Consider the following 21,896-nt stretch of genomic DNA (forward strand, 5'->3'; position numbering starts at 1 on the left):
GCAAAACTGTATGTACTGAACATTTGAACATTCTTCGGAGACTATGAGCGATTGAGCTTTCGGTACAGCCGGAGGGTCAAGGCCTGGATTTCAGGGTCTCCGGGCCTGATGTCGATAGCCCTGAGGAACAAATCCAGAGCCTCGTTGTGTTTGCCTCGCTTCAACGACTCGCGGCCTTGTGTCACCAGCGACTCGTAGGCGCTGACGCACTCCTCCGCCGCCGCCGCCGTCGTCTTGGCGGCGCACTGCTCCAGCCTCTCGGAGGGTGCCAGCTCGGGCTCACTGGTTGACTCTTCCAGGCGGCTGCTTCGGGGTTCCTCCTCCTCCTCCTCCTCCTCCTCTTCTACTTCTTCAACCTCTTCCTCCTCAACTTCGTCATCATCTGAGTTCTGAGCCTCTCCGGTGTTGTCCTCCATCTCAGCGCTCACGTCTTCCTCGTCAGAAGAGCGAACGGAAGTCTCCTTAGAGTATACGAGGGAGCGGCGTGATGCCACCGACACGTTCCCCTTCTTTCGAGAAGCGAGGAGCGGTGATGCTCTTGGCGTGGACGATCCACGCAGCGGGAAGTTGTTGAACGCAGCCTTCGACGACTGTGGCAAGACCTCCTCCTCCTCCTCCTCCACCTCTACTACTTCGTCACTGTCGTAAACGATGGGCATTGGCTTCTTCTTGGTAGCACCGATGATAGACTCATCCATGCTGTGTCCGAGCTGCCTCTCCGTCAGGGACTTGCCCACATCGAAGGATCCTGATATCTGAAGCTGTGACAGCAGCTTCTCCTCCTCCTGGTCATCCAGGTATATGATCTCGCTCTCCTCGTCCAACTGAATTGGTGACAGGAGCTTGCCGTCGTCATCCTGGTACAGGATATCTTTCTTCTCCAGTCGGAGTTGCGAAAGAAGCTTCTTCTCGTCATCCTGGTAGGAGAGATCGCTCTCCTCCAGCTGGAGGTTGAAGTTTCCATCCATCAGCTCAGAGCCGCTGTCGCTCACTCTGCACCAGGATTCCACTCTCAAGCTGGACGTGGACGCCTGCAGACCAGACAGTTTTCTGCTCCGGCGGGGTTGCGTCACATTCCCATCCAAGTTTGAGGTGTCTTCTTTTGCACCCATGTGCGTAAAATAATCTGGAGGAACAACTGGAGGAACTTCTCCGTCATCAGCACCACCTCCTTCTCTAACACTTTCCTGACTTCCCCCTTCTCGGAACACCCGACTCGTCTCCTGCTTCAAGGAAGTCTGTCTGTTTACGATGAGGTTTTCTTGTCTTCCGAGGGACGGGCTTTCTTTCCCGGTGAGATTGACTGGGCTCTTCTGACCGTGATGGCCGCCCCCCTTGCTGTCACTAGATCGGTCTAGGTCCACCCGGGCTGATGATGTATTGCTGTGGCGTGCTGCACATGTCATATTGGATTTGGTCCTGCTACTTTTCTTCTCTTTCAACGGTTCTTCGCGCTCACTTGCCGACTTCCGTCTCCACGCTGGCTTGGTGTTGGACTCCAAGATGGTCGCAAACTGCATGTGCAGATCTGACTCGGCCTTCACCAGCTCCTGGGCCATCTGGACCCGCCCTTCAATGTACTGTTGCTCTTCTTGGTCCTGCAGATCTTCGTCGAGGTCCACGTTGAGGGAAAACATGAGATCATGATCGGAGATTCCGAACATGCCCATTGTGTGGAGTTGGGCGAGGTGCATGTCCAGGTCGGGGTCACTGCTTCGGTGTTTGGCGTGCAGAGACTGTAGCAGCATCTGTGTGGAGGAGGACCTGGTGTCCTCCAGGCTGAAGAGCTCCCGTAGCTCCTGCTTGCTGAAGTAGCGGAACGGGTTCTTCTTGTCTCCAGTGGTCTGTCGGATCAGCGAGTCCTTGAAGACCTGCCGTCTGTAGATCTTCTCCTCCACTGTGCCGCACGTGATAAGTCGGTAGATGACCACGTTCTTTGTCTGGCCGATGCGGTATGCCCTGTCCACTGCCTGGGCGTCGGTCGCCGGGTTCCAGCTGGGATCATAGATGACCACCCTGTCAGCCGCCGTCAGGGTGATGCCGACACCGCCTACCTGGGTGGTGAGAAGGAAGACCGAGTAGCTGCTGTTCGTCTGGAAGAGGGTGATGAGTCGCTCCCGCTCCGCCACCTGCGTGATAGTGCCATCCAGACGCAGGACTTTGAATCCTTGGTTCCTCAGGATGCGCTGGAGGATGTCCAGCACCATCCTGTAATGGGCAAAGACCAGCGTGCGGTGGCCTTCATCCCGGAGACGCTTGAGGAGAGTAACCAAGAAAGCCAGTTTGCCGGATTCGGCTATCAAAGTTTCATCGGGAACGTTGGCGATACTCTGACTGCTCATATCGTCGTCGTCGTCGGCACTTTGCCGAGCCTCCCTGAGACCCAGGGTGGTGGTGGCTCGGGCAGAGAGAAGCCTCGGGTGGTCGCACAGCTTCTTTAGAATGGTCAGCTCTGCGAGAGGCGACCTGGACGTCATAAGCAGTTCTTTGATGTGCTCCAGGGAAATGAACTTCCAGTAGATGTCCTCCTGTATGCCGCTAAGGTACGTCCACACAATCAGGTCGTTTTTCCTGGTCAGTGAGGGCATTCTGGCCCCAAAGTGCTTTGACTTCTTCTTTCCCGCACTCTCAGTCTGGGCAGTATCTCGCGTAGCGTCTTTGTGAGTCTGCACTTCAGCCTTTGTCCTGCGCAGGAAGTATGGTTGGATGATCGCCATGAGGTTCTCCGACATCCTGGACCCGAGGGCCTTCTCTCCTGGAGTGGCGTCCTTCTCGCGGGCGCGAGTGATAGGGTTCTCATACTGCATTTTGAAGGTTTTGGCCGTGCCCAACAGAGTTCCCTGACAGGCAAAGTCGAACAGAGCCCACATCTCTCGGAGATTGTTTTGGACAGGGGTGCCAGTGAGCAGCACTCGGTTTTTGGACGGGATGGCGGAAGCGCTCTTGGCCGTTTTGGTGGTGCTGGTCTTGATCTTGTGGGCCTCGTCCAGGATCATGTAGTCCCATTTGAACTCTCGGCCCTGGTAAGATGACAGCTGCCGCCAGTTGTTCATGAGCATGGTGTACGTGGTGATGATCACGCCGCTCCTCTTCTGGATCTTCTCCAGGTTCTTGGTCCGCTCGGTTCTGCTGGCGCCGTGAAACTCTTTGACCCGCATGCCTGGAGTCCATTTGTTTAACTCCTTTGTCCAGTTGGTGACGAGCGAGGTGGGCATGACCAGCATGGTGTGCTTGATCAGCTCACTGTCGTACATTGCTGACAGGAAGGAAATGACCTGGATGGTTTTGCCCAGGCCCATGTCATCCGCCAGAATCCCACCTTTGCGCTCATCCTTGTAGAGGCCGTACAAAAAGGCTACGCCGTCCCTCTGGTAGTCGTACAGTTTGTCGTAGAGCTGCTTGTACAGCTTCAGGCCGCAGTTGTTGACGTCCACATACTCGTCGTCGTCGTCGTCCTCTAAATTCTGTGCCAAAAAGTCCTCAATTTTCCCAATTCGCTTCTGCAGCTTGTCACTGCGGTGAATGTTGTAGGCCATCTTGAAGAGCTCCAGAGCTTTGCTCATCTCTCCTTGGCGGGCCGCATCTTTTCCGTCTTGGACGTGTCTGCAAGCAAAGGAAAGTCAGCACAGCCACTCTGAAGCGCTCACCCGCACGTGACATCACTAACTTGTGACATCACTAACATGTGACATCATTACATCAAAGAGCAAGAGGAGCAATCACACCAGAGCTTGCGCTCAGCCACAACTCAAACACGGATTAGGGCCTTCATCCATGGATGTTGTCATAAAGACTCGTGCTGCGCTAGCTTAGTAGCTACATTTACACTGCAGCCTCTAGTGGAAAGTAACAGGACAGGCAGGGGATACACGCTAGGATGTTAAAACTGCCTTTTAACATGTTGTATACAAATAGATGTCAATAACATATAGACCCTTCTAGTGTGACGTCACGTTGCAATGGAGGACATGGCGTCAATTTGAGTGAATGAGAAAACAATCAGTGTGACCTAGAAAACAGGCCAAAGAGGGGATAAAGCAGTGACCAATGTTATGGTCAACTTGTGCGCGGACTACGGACGCTCTAATCGCTCAAAGAGAGATGAGATCATTCTTTCGGCTGCCGGCCGTGATTCTAAACCAGGCGGAAGACAGTGAGGAGTGAAAGACGTGGACGGTGGCTAGCGAACCTACGACGCGACGACTGCTGTTCGCCCACAAGAATTTCGAGGATATGCTCGGATCATTTTATATCAGGTAGTTTTCCCTCTTTTTCATATACAGTAGGTCATAACATTAACCTCTGATTTGGCCGGTGGGGTGCCCGGCGGGCCTGCCGTGCCCCGTCCTGCTGCGTTGGGTTGGGGGCGCGGGCCGTGTTGGGCTGGGGGGCGCTCCTGGCTCCTGGGTTTGATCTCCGGCCGGTGGCCCCTGCGGGGCCCGGGGGTTGGCCTTTGGCGCTGCCGCTTTGGCGCTGCCGCTTGGCGCTGCCCCTTGGCGCTGCCGTGGGGGCTGCCGTGGCCTGGGGGGCCCTGGGGGGTTGTACTTGCTCTGTCCTGGCCGGGGTCGACGGCTCCCCTCTTTGGTGGAGGTTTTCATGCATGCTAGATCCACCACACCAGCATCTATCGAAATTCAAACACAATCTGCTTCTTCCTCTGGTCGTTGAATCGGTGGAGGCCGATGTCTGTGGATCTCACTCGGCTTCGTCTGTCCTTCCTTCCTTTCCTCAGTCTCTCCTTTGGTCTCTCGAGGTCTTCCTCATTTGTTGGAATTTAGATGTTTCTGGGGTTGGTGAAAGACTCTGGTTGGTGACCCGGTGGGTCGTAGGTCGTGTCTGGTCGGTGCTGGATTTCACTTTTCTTTCTTTTCACGGCTCTAGCTGGATTCTGAAGTATTCGGTTTAGGTGAACGGTATGGGATTTTTAATAGGTTTTAGGTGAACTAACGAGTACACACTCACACACACGCACACATAAAATAAAAATAGAAAAGAGAGCAATGACGATGACATGTCAAATCGGTAAAATTACCGAATGAACAACACTGAGCTCTTAAGAAAAAAAGAAAGAAAAGAAAAAGAAAGTAGTGATTGACGACAGGTATCGTTTCAACCAAAAACAACATACCTTAAGCTTCCACTTCCACTTTGCCCTCCAACCAACTGCATTTTTTGTAGCTAGCGGCTCCAAACGGCTGGTTCCAATGAGTCGCAGTGATGTAGTGCCCTACTCGGGACGTTTTTTGTGACACTTGACATATGTCCCACCTTTTAATGAAAACGCTCACCAAAAATCAAGCTCTGCCCATTCATTTCTTATGGGGGGGGGGGGCTTGTCCTCCAAGAGGCGTAGCGGTAGCTAAGCAGTGACATCATCAGCTAGAAGGGTCTATTTATTCATGCACGCTCCGAGCTCTGTCGCATTAAGTGAATATTTTGTCTGACCATTTCTGAAAATCTTTCTCTGTGAGAAAATCCCGTTAATTCAATTGAACTTTAGCAGCCATGACTTGGCTGGTTGAATCAATTCAGGGTAAATTTATGCGCGTGTCCCCACTGAGGAGCGTTCCCGACCGGGCCATTACAGGGACTGACACGGGAACGGACGGATGTCCTACTCAAGGGTAGGTATGCCGTTGGCCCGAAAAGCTCCCGATTGGGCTCCAGCGCCGATTGGTTAAACCAGTGGTTCTCAACCTTTCTTCAGTGACGTACGCCCTGTGAAAAAAAAACGTTCAGCCAAGTACCCCCTAACCACCGAGTGCTGTGCCATCATTGTCTGATTTATTCAACTTTGGAACTCTTATTTGTATTTATGTGGTCCCTTGAACTATTTGGAAATAAGCGATAACTCATAAATAAATAATTGTATTACAAATAAAGATTTGTGCACGTGCAGATTATTATCAACATAAAGTGTCATCTTTTTTCCAGTGTTTGACGGGTGATTCTAGGTGGTCCGCCTGACGTTTTCCTCTTCATTGTTGTTCTGATCTTTGCGCCGTACTCGGATGACGTCACGGGAGAAACCGTCGCACAGCAATTACGCGTCGATCGAAACATGCGAGGTCGCGAGACTGGGTCGTATTCTGCAGTGGAGACACGGCCAGAAGTGGGTCGGCTGAGAGGACGGCTCCTGTGTAAGTCCCGCCCCCCTCCCTAATACCCAATGTCCTGAAGCGGAAACGGGGCTATAGTATTTAGCAATAGCCATTTTGTAGTACTGTTAAAATCTGTAGTGTGTACAGTAGTTGAGGGGAATTCAATCAGGCTTCTTAGCTGTCAATATGGATGACAATCAATCGTCACTGAGGGTGATCCGCCGATACGCTCACGTGGATTCGGTGTAAAGTTTCCTATTTTAGAGCTACAACTACCGATCTTTCGGAAACAATCAATTAATCTGCTGATTAAAAAAAATATTCATCAGATTGAACTTCTATCCCTTCATTATTCAAAAACAGGACATTGCTTCAAATTGACGGTGCAGAAAACGCACAAGCAAATTATTATTCAGTTACTATTTGAGTCTGTAACATGTCAGAAAATGGGGGGAAATGTGGATCCTTATTTGCTCCAAGTCGAAGGAGCTACTTACAAATGTCCTACACTGATTCAACATACAGATAATTACTAGTCACATTCATGTGGAGCGTCGTATTCCAATTACAATGAAACCAAATGGAATATAAATGCTCCCAATCACAGCCCAGGGCAAATCTAAGTGGAATTTCATTAGGGTTGGCATCTTCCTGTTGCCAATCCTGCTGGAATAGGAGTATGAAATTAATCAACCAATTATTCATTCATTTAAAGTCATTGTGACTGTACTACTATGTTGGTGTGTTTGCGTATGTTTTAAAAAATGCCATACATATTTTCAAAGGCATTTTTTTTTATTTTTTAAATTTTATTTATTGTTCTTGATTGACATAAGTGTGGGCTGCGACTTGGTGTCAATAGGAAAATGTAGATCCCGTCCCACACAGGGTGCCAAGTTGCCATGGCAACAGTTGAGAACCACAGCTCTAGTATTGCTGTGTTGAATGTAAACTCCAAGTTTGGCTCGCAACTCGAAACAAATACAAAAAATAAGCCACGGCCCGCAACTCGAAAAATGTCTACGTTGAAGCACTCGGGAGTCAATGAACTGCTACTTTAAACAAAACGGTGCTTCATTACCTGTGGTAGACTTTCATGTCCTCTTCCTCCTCCTCCTCCTCCTCCATGGACAAAAACCTGAGAGGACGCCAACAAAGTCACACATTGAACCAAGACAGCTGCTATACTGTTGTTATTATGCATTTTACTGTGCATGTCCTATACGGTGTGTGTGTGTGTGTTATAATAACCTCTGCCCAACTAAACCTCCTGCTTAACTTCCTCATGTCTGATTTTGGAAACACTGGTTGCATTTGGAATCTTATCTGTTGCTGGAGATGTGCTCTGTTGGGAATTAAATTTTCAAGTCTTCTAACAGTAAATGGTACTTTTCATTTCTGATTTATCATTCATTTCTTTTCTCCTATTATTTGCGGTCAAGTCCCACCGAGCATTCTTCGGTCTAAAAGACGTCTAAATGGTACTTAGACTTCTAGGCTAAAAATGATCTACAAATGGTCTAAAAACGAAAGGTTTTTTTTACGTTTAAGCTTAGACATTTACGTCTAGACCCCTCGTCTATTCGTAGACGTTTACAAAAACGCTAATAGACGTCTAGATTTAGACATTTGCTAGACGTTCACTTTTATACCAAATGTAATCTCCATTAGATGTTTATAGATGTCTGTTAAACACATATTATTCACAACAAACCAATATTAAAAGAAATGAAAGTTGTCAAAATTGAACGTTAAAATCAGGTTGTCTAAAAAAGGGACCAAATGTAACCTGTGATCCTTACCTTGATGTCGTTCCAGGATGACAATTCACATCACGTGTTTTTTCAGTATCACGAATGTCATGCTTATTGTGGGGAGGCATCATAGCGTTATAAAGACCCGCTGATGACAGTCCAGCACATTCTCGTACGCCCAATGCCCATATTCGTGTTTGGCTGCTTTATTCGTGAATCGTGCGATCTGGCATTTTGTTTGACATTGATGATCCAGTTGTGCAGTTATTTATTTACCGGTACTTGTTTTTGTCAATACACATTATTCAGTGTATTTCATTCTATCGTCCGGATTTAGTCTAATGACAGTTGAAATGAGAACTTGATTTAGACGTCTAAATCAAGTCTTAATATAAATTACACAGTATATTAATCTGTGACTGTTTAAAACTGAGTAATCCAACATTTTGCCATCATTTATACAACCTAGTTATTTTTTTATTTATTTCCTATTTAATATTTACTTGATTAATTGTGTCGTCTAGATTCGGGCTAAAATAAAGACCAATTATGGACGGGCTAATTTCAGTCTAAACTTGTATATCTAGTCTTTATCTAATAGACGTGTATGGCTCAGTGGGGTGGCAGATAAAACTACATAATATAATTTTCAAGTACACATTTTATTGCACAAAAATGAGGACGACACAAATATTGAATGAAATGAAATATAGTGCAAACATCAGAAACAATATTTATGTTTAGTTAAAAACAATGCAGGCCTAAGGAAAGCAGGGCTCATTTTCTCTTACTCTTTCCAAGCCAATGCACACTAATTTTGAGTTTTGTTCCCCTAGTATCTGTAGGCAATATGTCACGATAGTCAAAAACTATGCAGAACGAAAACACAGCTGAAATATAAGAATTGCGGTGATTATGTTTACAAGCGCTTGCCCCCTTCAAGATGGCTGGCGAGTTGCCAAACGAAATAGCGGGCGTCGTCGTGACGTCACGCAGACTGCGCCAATACGGTATTTCCTGCTTAGTATTCTTTTCCTTTGGGCTTGTCTTATTTACTTGTCGCCACAACCTTTTCCATGGAAGTCTACTTTCTTCATCCTCCTCTCTGACGCTGACGCCGAGGACAACTGGCCTCGTTTCTTCCTTCTCACTGACTGCAGTACGCCCATCTGCCTAATTTGCTGCTGTTTTATGCTAACCCGGAAAGCGAAAACTTATCTTACTTGTTCAGCTTGTCGCCAAGCTCCTCCACGTCGCCGTTGGGATGATTTCCATTCATGTCTGAAGCTTCGTCTTGTACCAGGCTGGAAAACCTTAAACAACTTTGTTGACGATATCAAACTCAAGGAGAAAAGAAAGGAGCGTGAATTGTTCTCGAAGCGCGACTCCTTCCCCCCGCCAATTCCCTCAAACTCGCACGCGTAGGCGACGTAGTGACGTCGAACTGACGTTGTCCAATCCTTGCCAAGGATGACTTTGTGTAGGCGGGACGTTGGGATCGAGCCCAGCCAATAAAATTCGGCGCCGGTGCTGCTGAACGTCTGCTTTTGAATTGGATGTTGGGCTTTGAATGAATAAAGAAAGCAAAAATAAACAAATAAATAAAAGATCTCGCTACTGTTGACTGTTTCGTGAATGTTTTATTTATGTATTTATCTTTATTAAAAAAAAAAAAATCAATTTACCTCAAACCTCAATTTACAAAACGACACAATATCAAAACCAGAGACTGATGTTATCAAACAAACAAAAACTGCCGTATGACACAAAGATCAAGCAATCCAATTCACGTTTTACAAAAAATATACAACACATGGGGGCGGGGGTTGAAAATACAACATAATTATTACATTTCAAACAAAGATATCCACGAGTTGTGGTTTTTAATTCTGCATGAATAGCAATTATTGATTTATTCAATCAATCAATTTATTTCATTCATTTTTAAACAAAAAAAGACAATATAAAGCAATATTCAAATTCAAAGCAATATTTTAAAAAAGTCAAGCAAAAAATAGATAAAGGGGACAGAAAGAAGTTAAAACTTGTTTTGTCTGCCCCTGATCAACTAAAAAACACACACAAAAAGAACAACACAAATTTTCGCTTTCAGTGTTACTTCAAAATAATTCAACTGTGTGTCCTTGTGCTATATATATATATTTTTTTTTTTTTTTTTTTGCAGTAATTGTGCTATTATGCTTTACAAAAAAATATACAAATAGGCCGAGAAGATTTTGTTTTACAATCCAGATTATTCCACAGACTGAAATACATCCTTCTTTTTGTTTTGTTCTGTATTTAGGTTTGGTAAAAATGTCTGATCCTCTTAATTTGTACCCACTTTCTCATTTGATAAATTTAGTTTGAATATTAAGTGCTACAATTTCATGATGGGCTTTGTACAATATTTTGAAGGCGGTTAAACGCCATCAATTCAATAAATGTTAACGTTTTTAGTTGTGCAAATAATGGGTTAGTGCGGCCTCCGTATCCACAACCGCGAACAACACGAATAGCACGTTTCTGTAAAAGAAAGATGGATTCAGTGTAGGTTTTGGCTGGACATCCCCACACTTCAATGCAATGGCTCAGGTATGGAACAATCAATGAATTATAGAATAACAAAACATTTTTGTTCAATGATTCTTTGACCTTGTGTAACCCGGCTACTTAGGGTTTGTGATACCTTAGACATATTCTATATGCGCTTTCCATGTTAAATGTTCATCAGTAATGACTTGATTTCATTAGTTCTTTCTATTTCAATGCCTTGCATGGTCAGTGTTGCTTCCACATCCATATTTCTACAACTGAAAATCATCAATCTTTTTTTCCTAATATTTATAGACAGTCTGTTAGCATTGAACCACTTCATAATATTCTTGAACTCATTCTCTCTTACTTGTAATACATGATATCTATTTTTCCCGGCATAAAACAAGGTGGTGTCATCTGCAAACAAAATACATTTGAACTATTTCGAAATGGTTTTTATTATCATTCACATGAAGAAAAAAAAGGAGAAAAGTACTGGCCCCAGAATTGATCCCTGGGGCACCCCACAATTTTCATAACTGTTTTGATAGCCTACTATTGAATTCAACACTGTTTTCTACTTTTTAAATAGCTGGCAACCCATTGATGTGCAACACCTCATATACCATATTTAAACAATTTATGCAATAATATTTAATGATCTAAGGTGTCAAATGCTTTTGTAAATCCACAAAAACGCTTACTTAAACATGTTTTGCTGTGCAAATTTCTTCAGTTAACTGCATTAATGCAATGTTGGTTGAGTGATTGGAGCAAAAGCCATATTGGCTCTTACTTAAAATGTTATACTTATCTGAGAATTGATTTAATCTTGTCGCATACGACTTTTCCAATATTTGAGACAGCTATGAGAGTGGAGATATAGGCCTGAATTTAAAAAAAAAACATCATTCTTACTTCCTTTTTTGAAGAGTGGGACTACTTTTGCTATTTTCATTTGTTCTGGGAAAATTCCTGTTATAAATGATAAATTACAGATATACGTGAAAGGCTCTATAATGATATAATGATTTGTTTTATCAGCGACATATTCATATCTATAGACATTTGATTTTTTACTAGCAAAATTTTGAACATATTTCCGTTGGGGATATTTTGGGATAACCTTGGGGCAATATTCACAAAGTGGTCATTGAATTGGTTTGCAATTTCCTCTTGATCATAAATTACCAAGTGGTCCTTAATAAAACAGTTTGGAGAGACTGATTTTGTCTTGCCTTTATTCAAGACTGTGTTTTTTTATACCCCAGGTATTTTTGTACTACTTTTACTTTTCTCTAGTAATTTGGTGAAGTAATCAATTTTTTGTCTTCTCAGGATGGATACAAGTTTATTTTTATATTTTTTTATACCTGGACTGCATCTTTTTTGTTTGTTTGAGAAACATTCTATATTGAAGATCTTTTTTTTCTTACAAGCATTTTTCAACCCATTTGTCATCCATGGATTGTGAGAAGTTTTTTTCTGCTTTGTACATGAATTAGAATCTTTTTGCAATATTTATCATATGAATTTATGATTGTGGTCATGGAGGAATTATTGGCATTATTTAAGTCATTTGTAAATACGTGATCCCACTTTTGTCCCTTCAAATCTTCTCTTAAGAGTTCTTCTGATTTATTGATTGACATTTCTTATGTTATCAATTTAAGAGACTTAAAATAAGTGTAAATTATTTGTAATACAGTATTATGTTTACTAAAAAAAATGTTCCCATAGTTACAAGAGACAACAATGAAACAAATAATACAACAACAAAATCAATAATACATTTCTTTTAACGGTTATTTTTTGGAGATTCAATTTGTTCAATGTAAAGAGAAAAATGTCCTTTTAGGTTGACCTATTTGATATATTTTTAAACTAATTTCAAGCATTATTTTCTCTTATGTTTTTTTTTTTTAGATTTGCTCTCAAGACAAGTAAATTTACTCGGAAACTCCAGAGATTATTTAAAATTTGATGGGTGGGACGTAAAATGTCCTCCAATTCTGCAATGACCCACATAGTTCCTTAGCACCAGCATGTCCTAAGATTGTGCTTAAATTATAAAAACAAAAACGCAAATCTGTGCATCCGCAAATGCCGGACTGTGAAAATGCGGAGTTCACGTTACATTCCAAAGCAAACAACTTGAGTAGTTTCAGTTCCAAATACGACCAACAGATGACAGCATTGCATTTGAGGGGACCCATTTGAAGTTTCACGCGCGCACGCACACGACGCAGATAAGTCTTTAAGTGCTACGGATAGCAGGTAAGAAGACTTATTCATACATAATGTCCTTTTAATCGTGTTTTTTTTTCAACCTACAAATGCACTTTAAGTCGTCTCATTCGCGCGCGTGCGTGTCAATCAAACTGAGGGCTTCCCGCTATCATCAGTCAGGAAGTCCAAGCAATCACACTTGACATTTTTCCCTCGAGACTTCTTTTTTTTCCCTTTTTGCTTCATGTTTAGTCCTTTTAGCTCACACCACGACGACTTTGTCCCCACGCAAGGTGAGCAGCTCTCTCTTCCTCCCCCTCGAAGTCTGCGGGTAAAGGGGAAGAGGGGAACAAACGGGGGTGTGTGCGTGATTGACACTTCCTACTCTCGCGGATTAGCCGCTAGCTAATGCTAACGCTAGGTCACTTGGAGTCTTTAAATCGACGTCACTGCGCTCGGAGGCGGCAACTTCGCCGCCGTTGACTCTTCTTCGGATTACTCGGATCATATTTGGAGGATTATTTAGCGCGCGGCTCGCGTTCAAGTCGGCTGACTGGTGACAGCCGCGGCCGTGACCGTGGCCGGGGCTTGCTTGGGCTTCAGGGGTACCTGCTCCTCGTCCGCGGCCGCCGAGGTGGCACCTCTCGCCGGGGGGAAGAAGGGGCAAGGACGCGTCGCTGGGTAGTTCTGCTGGTGAGTTTGATACACGCACGGAGAGAACGTGACAGCAGGTGGTGGTGGTGATGATGATGATGATGATGATGATGATGATGAAGATGAAGATGTGGGTCCGCGTGAGAAATGCGTGGACCACCGTGGCGCTTTCACAAGCGTACGTTGCGAGGGTTTTTTCTGTCAACACCGTAAATGTACCTCTCTAATCCTTGCCTTTGATGGCGTTGATTCATAACAACCCCCCCCCCCCCCAATATGCGCCATTATATCGACTTTGCCGCCTTCAAAGTAAACGCGATCGTAGTAAAAGCGTGGAATCATGACGTCATCTCTCTTTTGGAGCGCGCGTGAGCGACAGGCGGCGGAAGCGTCTGTGCGCGCGCGTGCGCGGCACAAGCGTACGTCGGGCCGTGCGCGCGCAAGAGCCCGTTGTTTTTGTCCTTGGTGTTGAAAGAAGTGCGCGCGAGAGAGAATTCGGCGCACGTCGACGTCACGCGACGTCTACTGTCGCCTTGCTTGCTTGTTTGGTCGCACAGTGAAGATCGGTCTTAAGTATGAATGAATGACCTTGCAACGGACTTTTCTTTTCTTTTGCAGTTTTCTGTCACTGCGAGGTTTCCGCCATTGTCGCAAGCAGCCAGGGCTGGACTGGCCATCTGTCATGCAGGGCAGATGCCCAGTGGGCTGGCGCAGATACGGTGCTATTTAATTATTTTCCTCCATTTTCCTCCATTTTCCTCCGACTCCAAGAGACTGGCCTACAATTTAGAGCACAGGTGTCAAACTCCGGCAGTCCTGCAGGTTTTGGATGTTTGCCGATTTCCAACACAGCTGATATATGATCAGCAAGCTCTGCCTAAGCCTGATAATGATTCTGCTGATTGGAATCAGCTTGTGTTGGAAGAGGGAAACCTCCAAGACCTGCAGGACGGCGGCCCTCCAGGACCGAAGTTTGACACCTATGGTTTAGAGGGAGCAACCATTTTTGCTAAATCAGAATTTTTGCCATGTGAATTGAATGAGCGGAATATTTTGAAAGTGTCATTGCGGATAGACAATTTTGTGTGCGTATTGCAATGGTGAAAATGTAGAATTGTTGGTCAGTGGGAATTCTTGGCAAGTTGAAAATTGTTCCCAAGGTGATTTCAATGATCTGAAGCAGTGGCGACAAAGTCCGGTCCTTGAGGGCCCGAGTCCTGCAGGTTTGAGAGGTTTCTTGACTCCAACACACCTGATTCAATGATCAGGATCATTATCAGGCTGTGATCTGAAGGAAGGATGAAAATGTGTCATTGGGACTGAAGGATAAACAAGTGATGGGGAAACTCTTGAAAATGTTGAATTTTGCCAAAAGCGTTGACTATTTGGAATGAGGAAAATACTAGCTCCCTTGGTGTGAATTTTTGAAATATGTCAAAATTGGAACCATATGAATCGGGTCAATTATGTGGAAGGAGATGAATGCTGAAAAAGTGTGAGAAATAAAAAAAGAAGAGAAATACCAACATCATTTTTTGCAGTTGATCATGACAGCCTCCCAAAACGTGGAACACGCTAACCAGCAGTAAATGAAAACAAATCTGAAAATGACATCGGACTAAAAGTGGCTTTGCCAGACGGTCAGAAATATTTTCCAAAGTATTTTTTTATTTTTTTGCCACATGGCCATTTCACGACGCTCTCGAACACGGCGCATATCCGGGACGTTTTGCTGTTGTTGGGATTTCAAGACAGGGTTGGGTTTTGATGGCTGAATCATCTGGCGGGGTTTCAGTGCTAGCAAAGTGACCGGTCGCTGCAGAACCCACAAGTTTTTGTCACAAAATGCATTTGAGCGTTACCGTTTGTTCGTTTTTGTTGTTGTTGTTTTTTTTGGTTGGTGCCGTGCAGAGCTCATGAAATATTCAAGCCTTCCTGTCAGGCTTAATGTTGCACAGTGATCGGGTTTAGCGCTAGTAGAAGAAGGAGGCCGTCACCAGACGACGACATTAGACAAAAAAAAAAAAGAAGAAACTTTGGATGAACTTCCAAAAATGAAGTCATCTCTCGCACCGGATATTTGCCAATTGACTCATGGAAATAATTTATTTAGTGCAACCTGAAATTTTTACTTCCTGTTGTTTCTTAAGGTGGCGCAAAGCAATTATTTCAAGTGGTTCTGCATTCAAATCATTCTCATTCGTTGGTTTTAGGATTTCAAGTCAGTTTTAGGGTTTGAAGTTCTGGTTTGAAATGAAGATTTGGAGCTGGAGTTGAGCTGAGTTATGTGTCAGTGTCAACCCTAAATCTGAGTCAGCAACAGAGTTTGGCAAATCCAGGTCCAGAAAGTCAAAACCCTGCCACAGATTAGCTTTAGCCCCAGGTGCGAACTAGCTAGCTCCCTAGCTAGCTTCCCGGTTGCTTGTTTACCTGCTAGCACGAGGGGCTGAAGCCAAGAAACTGCATTAGCTTTACCGGGCAGGACTACAGAAAATGATGTGGTGGGCCAGATGTGAGCCCCCCCCCCCCCCACCCACTCAGGCCTCGGGTTTGATATCTACACATTAGACTAAGCCGACCCCTCTCGACATGAGGACCCCCCCCCCAGCCCCCTCCAATTCAGTCTGTCTCCATGATGTCATCATCGTTTAGTGGGGCAGCTTCTATTTTTAGAAGGCGTCAAAATCCCACCATCACTGTGTTTTTTTTGTTTTTGCCAAGTGGAGCGCGTCAGCCAGACTTAAGATGGCCGACCGTGACGACCATGTTTGCTACTTGTGATGCAAGGGCGACTGAGCCGGAATCTATTTTTAGGAACGGCCTAAAGCGCTCTCGCGGAAGACACTCTTGCGTCATTCTGTCGTGTGCGGCTAGCGGCGCAAGCTAACCAAGTGCTTGTTGAGTGTTTGGGGTCCGTCCCAGCGACGGTTGGAAAGACATTTTACTGCGGTCAAGTACAGCTGATGCCAAAGTAATTGCAGCCCCCCATAAAAAAGACGCTCTTCTTCTGATCCTTTTCCATAATCGGTTCAAAGTGAGTGTAAATGTTGCTGCGTGTCTTCCAGTCGTCGTCTGTTGTCTGTAAAAAGCCGCTCCAAAGTCAAACCATTTGCACTGTTGTGATGTTGCCTGTCACGAGGCAAAAACAGGAAGTAGAAAGAAGCAACAAAATAAAGCAGTAGCACCGCTAAACATGGCTCGGTCCAAGCAAAACTTCCTCTTCAGGGGACGCTTTCGGACTGGGCTTCCTTTTCAAAGGAGCTTGTTTGTTTTTCGTTTGTTTTTTTCCATTGATTTCATTTTACAAGACAGCGATAAGCTTTGAAATGATGATGTCACTCGTGAGCGAGGGGCCTTCCAGAGAATGTTTCGGTTTCAAACCTGCACTCTCAAAGCACTTGGCTCAAAAATAACCCCCAAAAAAGGGTTAAAAAGGGACAAACCCAATGTTTTGGTTTCTTTATTTAAACCAAGAAGTTGGGTCAAATGATTCGACGGCGTATTAGGGCCACGTATAAATATATATATATTTTTTTTTTAGAGGGCGGCCAATATTCAGAGAAAAAACTCGCAAATTTGTGACTTTATAAAGTGGCAGATTTGCATTGACCTAAAGTATGCTAGCTTCTGATTGGTTAGTGTTAGTCAGCTGATCAGGAAGTGTTGTCGCTCGAGCTGCGGTGAATGACGAGTAAAGTTTCAATTGCGAACAAACTCGTCTCCGTCCTGCCTTTTCATTTCATAAGCGTCCCATTAAGCAACAACCAATCCTCACGTTACACTATAACTACGCTACGTGTATTTCTCATAAGTTTTTGAGAGTTTTTTCTCACAAATTTGCCACTTTATAAACGTACAAATTGACAAGTTTTTTCTTGGAATATTGCCCCGCCCTCTAAAAAATAGCAATAATACGCTGTCATAAAATGAACAACCTGCCAAACAACCACATTTGATATCATTTTTTTTTTATTTAAAAAAAAAAACAACTCCAATTTTTGGGGGCCAACCCCAAATCTTGGGTTATGCATTTACGGTAAACCGCAAAGTTGGTTCAAACGAGAACTCCATAACCCAATTTTGGGGGATTATTCATTTTGACAATCGCGTATGAAAAAACATTTTTGGGATTGTTTTCTGGGTTATTTATTTGACCCAACTTTTTGGTTGAAATGATTAAGACAAGCAGTTGGGTGGGTCCCTTTCTGACCCAATCTGGGTTGTTTTTGACCCAACTGTTTTTAGAGTGTGCGTTAGAGTTCAAAGTCAGGGTTGTAAACTTGATTTTGGGTTTCAAGTCAGGGTTAGGGTTTCATGCCTGGGTTAGCCTGTTGAATTTGGGTCGGGTTTCAAATGAAGGTCCAGGATTACTCACTTTTTTGCTAATATTGGCAGAAAATGAGAGTAGATTTGGAGCCTTTAAAGGCAAGTAGCATCACAAAGGCTTGACGCTGCCTCGTCTGTAGGCAACGTGGGCACCAACCCTCCCCACTAACCCGGCCCCCTCCCTCCTCAAAGCCGCGTGGCGCCGCCCTAATGCCGCCTCTGGACGGCCTCCATGGGGTCAAGTGGAGATTTGCCCGCGCTCGGCGCCAGCGGAAGCCCAGATTGCGGATTGTGCCGGCGCGTACGCGTCACTTTGACTTTTCACCGCGGAAGCCGCACCGTTGCTGCAGACACGATTGGAGCGGGTGGGGGGGGGCTACTGGCCCGGCCCGCAAGCGTGGATTACGCCACAACATGACCATTTAAATGCACGTTTACTGACTGAACTTGTGTGAATGAAACCATCTTGTGGAAAGCTTTGATATGAAAACGTGACACGATATTTTGAAAGGATCGCAAGTGGCTTGTAAAAATGGTTAACCATCCTGTTAAGTTGCTTTCTTAGAAACGGCAAATTCTGTTCGGCTTGATCTGATCATAAAAAAACATTCCAAAAAACAAAAGCTTTCACTGCAAATATTTCAAATGAACCATTTTTAACAAGTTTCATCGTGAAATATTAATATTTGCAGTTCTTTAACTTTGCCATGGGTCAATTTGACCTGGGCTATTTTTAATGTTCCAAAAGTGCCCTGTAAAGGAATTCAAGCTCATGATTAATATTTCCCAATGCAAACATGCCAAAATGACCCTTTTTTTTAAAATTTTTTTTTATTGTTGGTTGATAAAAAGTTTCATCACGAAAATCTACTCATTTTAAATTGAAATGGGTCCAATGTAACCGGGCTATGTTTAATGTTCCAAAAGCATTCCGATAAACATTTAAAGGGTTGCTTGACTCATTGAGACATTTTCAGCAGCAAAAAGTTCATAGTTTGTCCACAATGAATTTGATAACGTCATTATTTTTTCATGTCTAATGAATTCCTTTAAAAAGTAAACGTTCCAACTTGCTTTGGACTGAAGACGACCTCCCCCGTGCTGATGAGGTCGGTCATGAGTTTGCTGACCAAACCCAGAAAGCAGGTGAGCCGTGATTGGTCGTTAATCGTGATTGACTTCCTCCGCACAGGTGAGGTCGTCTTCAGTTGACAGCAAGTGGAAGCGTTCCTTTTTAATTCAAGGAATTCATTGTATACAAAAAATAATGTCCTTATCAAATTCATTCAACTTTTTACTGCTGAAAATGGCCCAAAAAAATTGAAAATATTTCCAAGTGAGTCATTTTAATTGACACGTTTCATAACATTAAAAAGGGTCAATTAGACTCATGCTATGTTTAATGTTCCAAAAAATGATTTGAATTGAAAATGTCAAGATAAATCATTTTTATTGTCTGCTGATAAAACATTTCGTAGCATTTTTTTTTTTTCAAATAAATGATTATACTATGGGTTATTTTGTCCCAGAATGTTTGCCATTCTCAATAAACACTGTTATGGTTTATTATTATTGTTTTTCATTGCACACATGTTGGAATGATCCATTTCTTGGAGTCTGTTGATGTGAATGTTGGGTCCGTTTGACCCGGTTCTGTGCTCCAAATACCTCCAAACCTTTTCTTTTTTAAAATGTGTCTGTCGGTGCCAAGTTTGATAGCAAAGTGACTGATGCTCATTCTTGATATTGATCCTTGCGCACGTCGAGGCAAGAAATCCCTTGTTTTCTTCTTCAAGAATATCCAAATGATTTCCAAGTGGCGGCGTTGCAGCCGCAATGGCGTCTCCGAGCGAGCGTTTCCTAAAGAATAAGCTGAATGAGGAGCTCGGATAAGGTGACAAAAGCGTTCTGACGCCAACAATCTCACATTTTCACGCACGCACATTTCGTCGTCTTCCTTTTTCTACAAATAAGGAAGAAAAAGCCATTTTGTTCTTAATGCACGAACCTTCCTGGTTTTTGGGCTAATATTCATCCAGTGGATTTTTTTTTTACTAGCTCACCATCGAGCCGCTGAATGAATCAATGAAAGATGCAATTAATCATCGTCGTCATAGTAATAATGCGTAATAAAAAAAAGAAAAGAAAAGACAACAGCAGCATTTGTAAGTGACGAGAGAGAGAAAAAAGTTTGTCAGGATTGTCACGTTCAAGTCAGTCTCACTTTATTTTCAGAATAATCTCAGAATTCGCACTTTAAACGTGAGAATTGTGAGAATAAAGTGAGAATCTTGGCAAAGGTTTCCCTCCTCTTCCGTAGCCTCCCATATGAAACGGCCAAAGACTTTTGAAAAGCCGGACTGCATACGCTGCAAAAATGTGTGTGTTGTTTTCCCCCCCGTCACCGTTATGAAGCAAACGGTATGAAAATGACCCACATAGGAATCTATTTTTATCTGCTTCCACGCTGTAACGTGTCATGTTTGGCCTCAAAGGGTGTTTGTGATGCTGCGCTGCTGCTGTCGTTGCAGCGGGCAAGCAAGATGGCGCTTTGCTTTCATGGATTTGATTTTGGACCGCGAGTCCCACCCTGAGTGGAAGATTGAGATCAGGAGGTTGTTCTGAGCTCCTGCATCCATTTGGGAAGCTGATGACTGTAACAAGGTATGAAAAGCCGAATTCCTGGGGCCGGGAAGAGAACCCCCCCCCCCCCAAAAAAAAAAAAACAACAACACACAACCCTGGCGGGCCCTTTGTTGCGCCGTGTACATAATTGATGGCGTGGGCATGTATTTGAAGACGACCACCATGACGACGACGAGGCAAAAAGACAAGAAAGATGACTCAGTGGCCGACATGCGCGTTTCCTCTTTGGGCTTCCCTCATCTTTCATCGGGCTTTTTTTTCCCCACTTGAGGAGCACAAGCCTCATTTCACGCAGATAGAAAGCCCCCAAAATGGCAGCATTTTCATGCAAGTTCAATTTGAAATGCATCTGTGAACCCAGCAAAAGTTATGTTTTCACGCACAACTCCTGTGCCTTTTCACACAGAACCCAGCAAACGATGATGGGGAATTGATCTTAATTAATAACCGGCAGAACTTGACAACAGGGAGAAAATGTTTTGTGCAAAAAATCAGCTGATGTGTGTGTGTGTGTGGGTCGGGGGGGGGATTTTAAATGAGGTAATATTGACCAATTAAATTGGCAAACCGATTAATCGGTCCAGGCGGTATGATTTCTTAAGGGGAAAAAAGCTATCGGATGTTACTTAGTTGTCTGTTTGCGTAAATAATTCTCAAAATAGCTGTCCGTGAATTCTAAATGAAAGTTAAAAGTTATAAATTTTGCAAAAGGGGAGCAGTAGCGAGAAGCAGCAATAGTCGTGAAAGTCGTACTCGCTCGGCAACGCTCACTCGGGCGGGCGCGCCTGCATTAATCTTTCTGCGACTCTTGATTAGAAAATCCTGGTGGGCTTTAAAACACACACACACACGCACACACACGCTTGTCTTTGTATCATCGTGGGGACATCTCATTCTCCAACTATGAAAAATGATTGCTTACCCCCATTCCTTCCCCTCGTCTCAACCACCTTAACCTAATTCAAACCTGAACTCTAAAACCAAGTCTTGACCCTCAGAAAGAGGTCTGAACTTGTGCGGACCACCAAAATGTCCCAACAATTTCAAATCAGTCCCCACAAATAGTTAAATCTGGAAAAACACGCATGTATGGGCCCCACAATGTAGCAAAGACAAAAGCGCACACAAACACACGCACACTTGTTTGCTGATGAAATGACTAAAGGTCGTGATTGATCACGTGACGCTCATGCATGCCTTTTTCTTTTTTTGGATACATGTGTAAAGGCTTAGAAGGCATTTGCACACTCGAACCCCCCCCCTTGCCCCTTTCCTCAGTGCTGGTATGGCTGCCGTGACTCACCAGCCAGCGCGTGGAGGATCCTGGATAAGACACGCATATCTGACGTAGGCGCCAAAACCTCAGCCGTGACATCACCCGAGCAAACGGTCTCTGGTTTCGATACATAACTTGGTAGCAAACGGACTGACTGACAAAAAGTAACTCAAAAAAATCAACTAAATGAGTAACTAGTGGGGGTGGCCTGACAGAAAAGGTTGATCTGTTTTCTTTCAATGGTGGCCGCAGGATAAAGCGGGTGCGCCAACGTGGGTGCGCCAAGGTGGGTGCGCCAACGTGGGTGCATGGTGCAAAGGTTTGGGGACGAGCGTTCTCCAAAAAGATTTCCAAATTGTGGATGAAAGAGGG

The 21,896-nt window shown here is 44.2% G+C and overlaps 2 protein-coding genes across 2 annotated transcripts in view; one reads left to right on the plus strand and one right to left on the minus strand.

Annotated features, from left to right (window-relative positions):
• The window catches only part of ercc6l (excision repair cross-complementation group 6-like), a 9,418-nt gene extending 124 nt beyond the window's left edge, over positions 1-9,294 (minus strand). Inside the window, exons 1-3 of the mRNA XM_077561210.1 lie at positions 9,079-9,294; positions 7,183-7,239; positions 1-3,603 (exon numbers count right to left, since the gene is read on the minus strand). The exon at positions 1-3,603 is cut by the window's left edge and continues 124 nt beyond it. Of these exons, the coding sequence (XP_077417336.1) occupies positions 42-3,603; positions 7,183-7,239; positions 9,079-9,134 (3,675 nt within the window). The 5' untranslated portion in view covers positions 9,135-9,294 and the 3' untranslated portion in view covers positions 1-41. The remainder of the gene's footprint in view (positions 3,604-7,182; positions 7,240-9,078) is intronic.
• The window catches only part of taok3a (TAO kinase 3a), a 43,975-nt gene continuing 26,232 nt past the window's right edge, over positions 4,154-21,896 (plus strand). Inside the window, 1 exon segment of the mRNA XM_077561212.1 lies at positions 4,154-4,256. Coding sequence (XP_077417338.1) covers positions 4,234-4,256 — 23 coding nt within the window. The 5' untranslated portion in view covers positions 4,154-4,233.

The sequence above is a fragment of the Vanacampus margaritifer genome, chromosome 3, assembly GCF_051991255.1.
Source record: "Vanacampus margaritifer isolate UIUO_Vmar chromosome 3, RoL_Vmar_1.0, whole genome shotgun sequence".
In the NCBI taxonomy this organism is placed as follows: Eukaryota; Metazoa; Chordata; class Actinopteri; order Syngnathiformes; family Syngnathidae; genus Vanacampus; species Vanacampus margaritifer.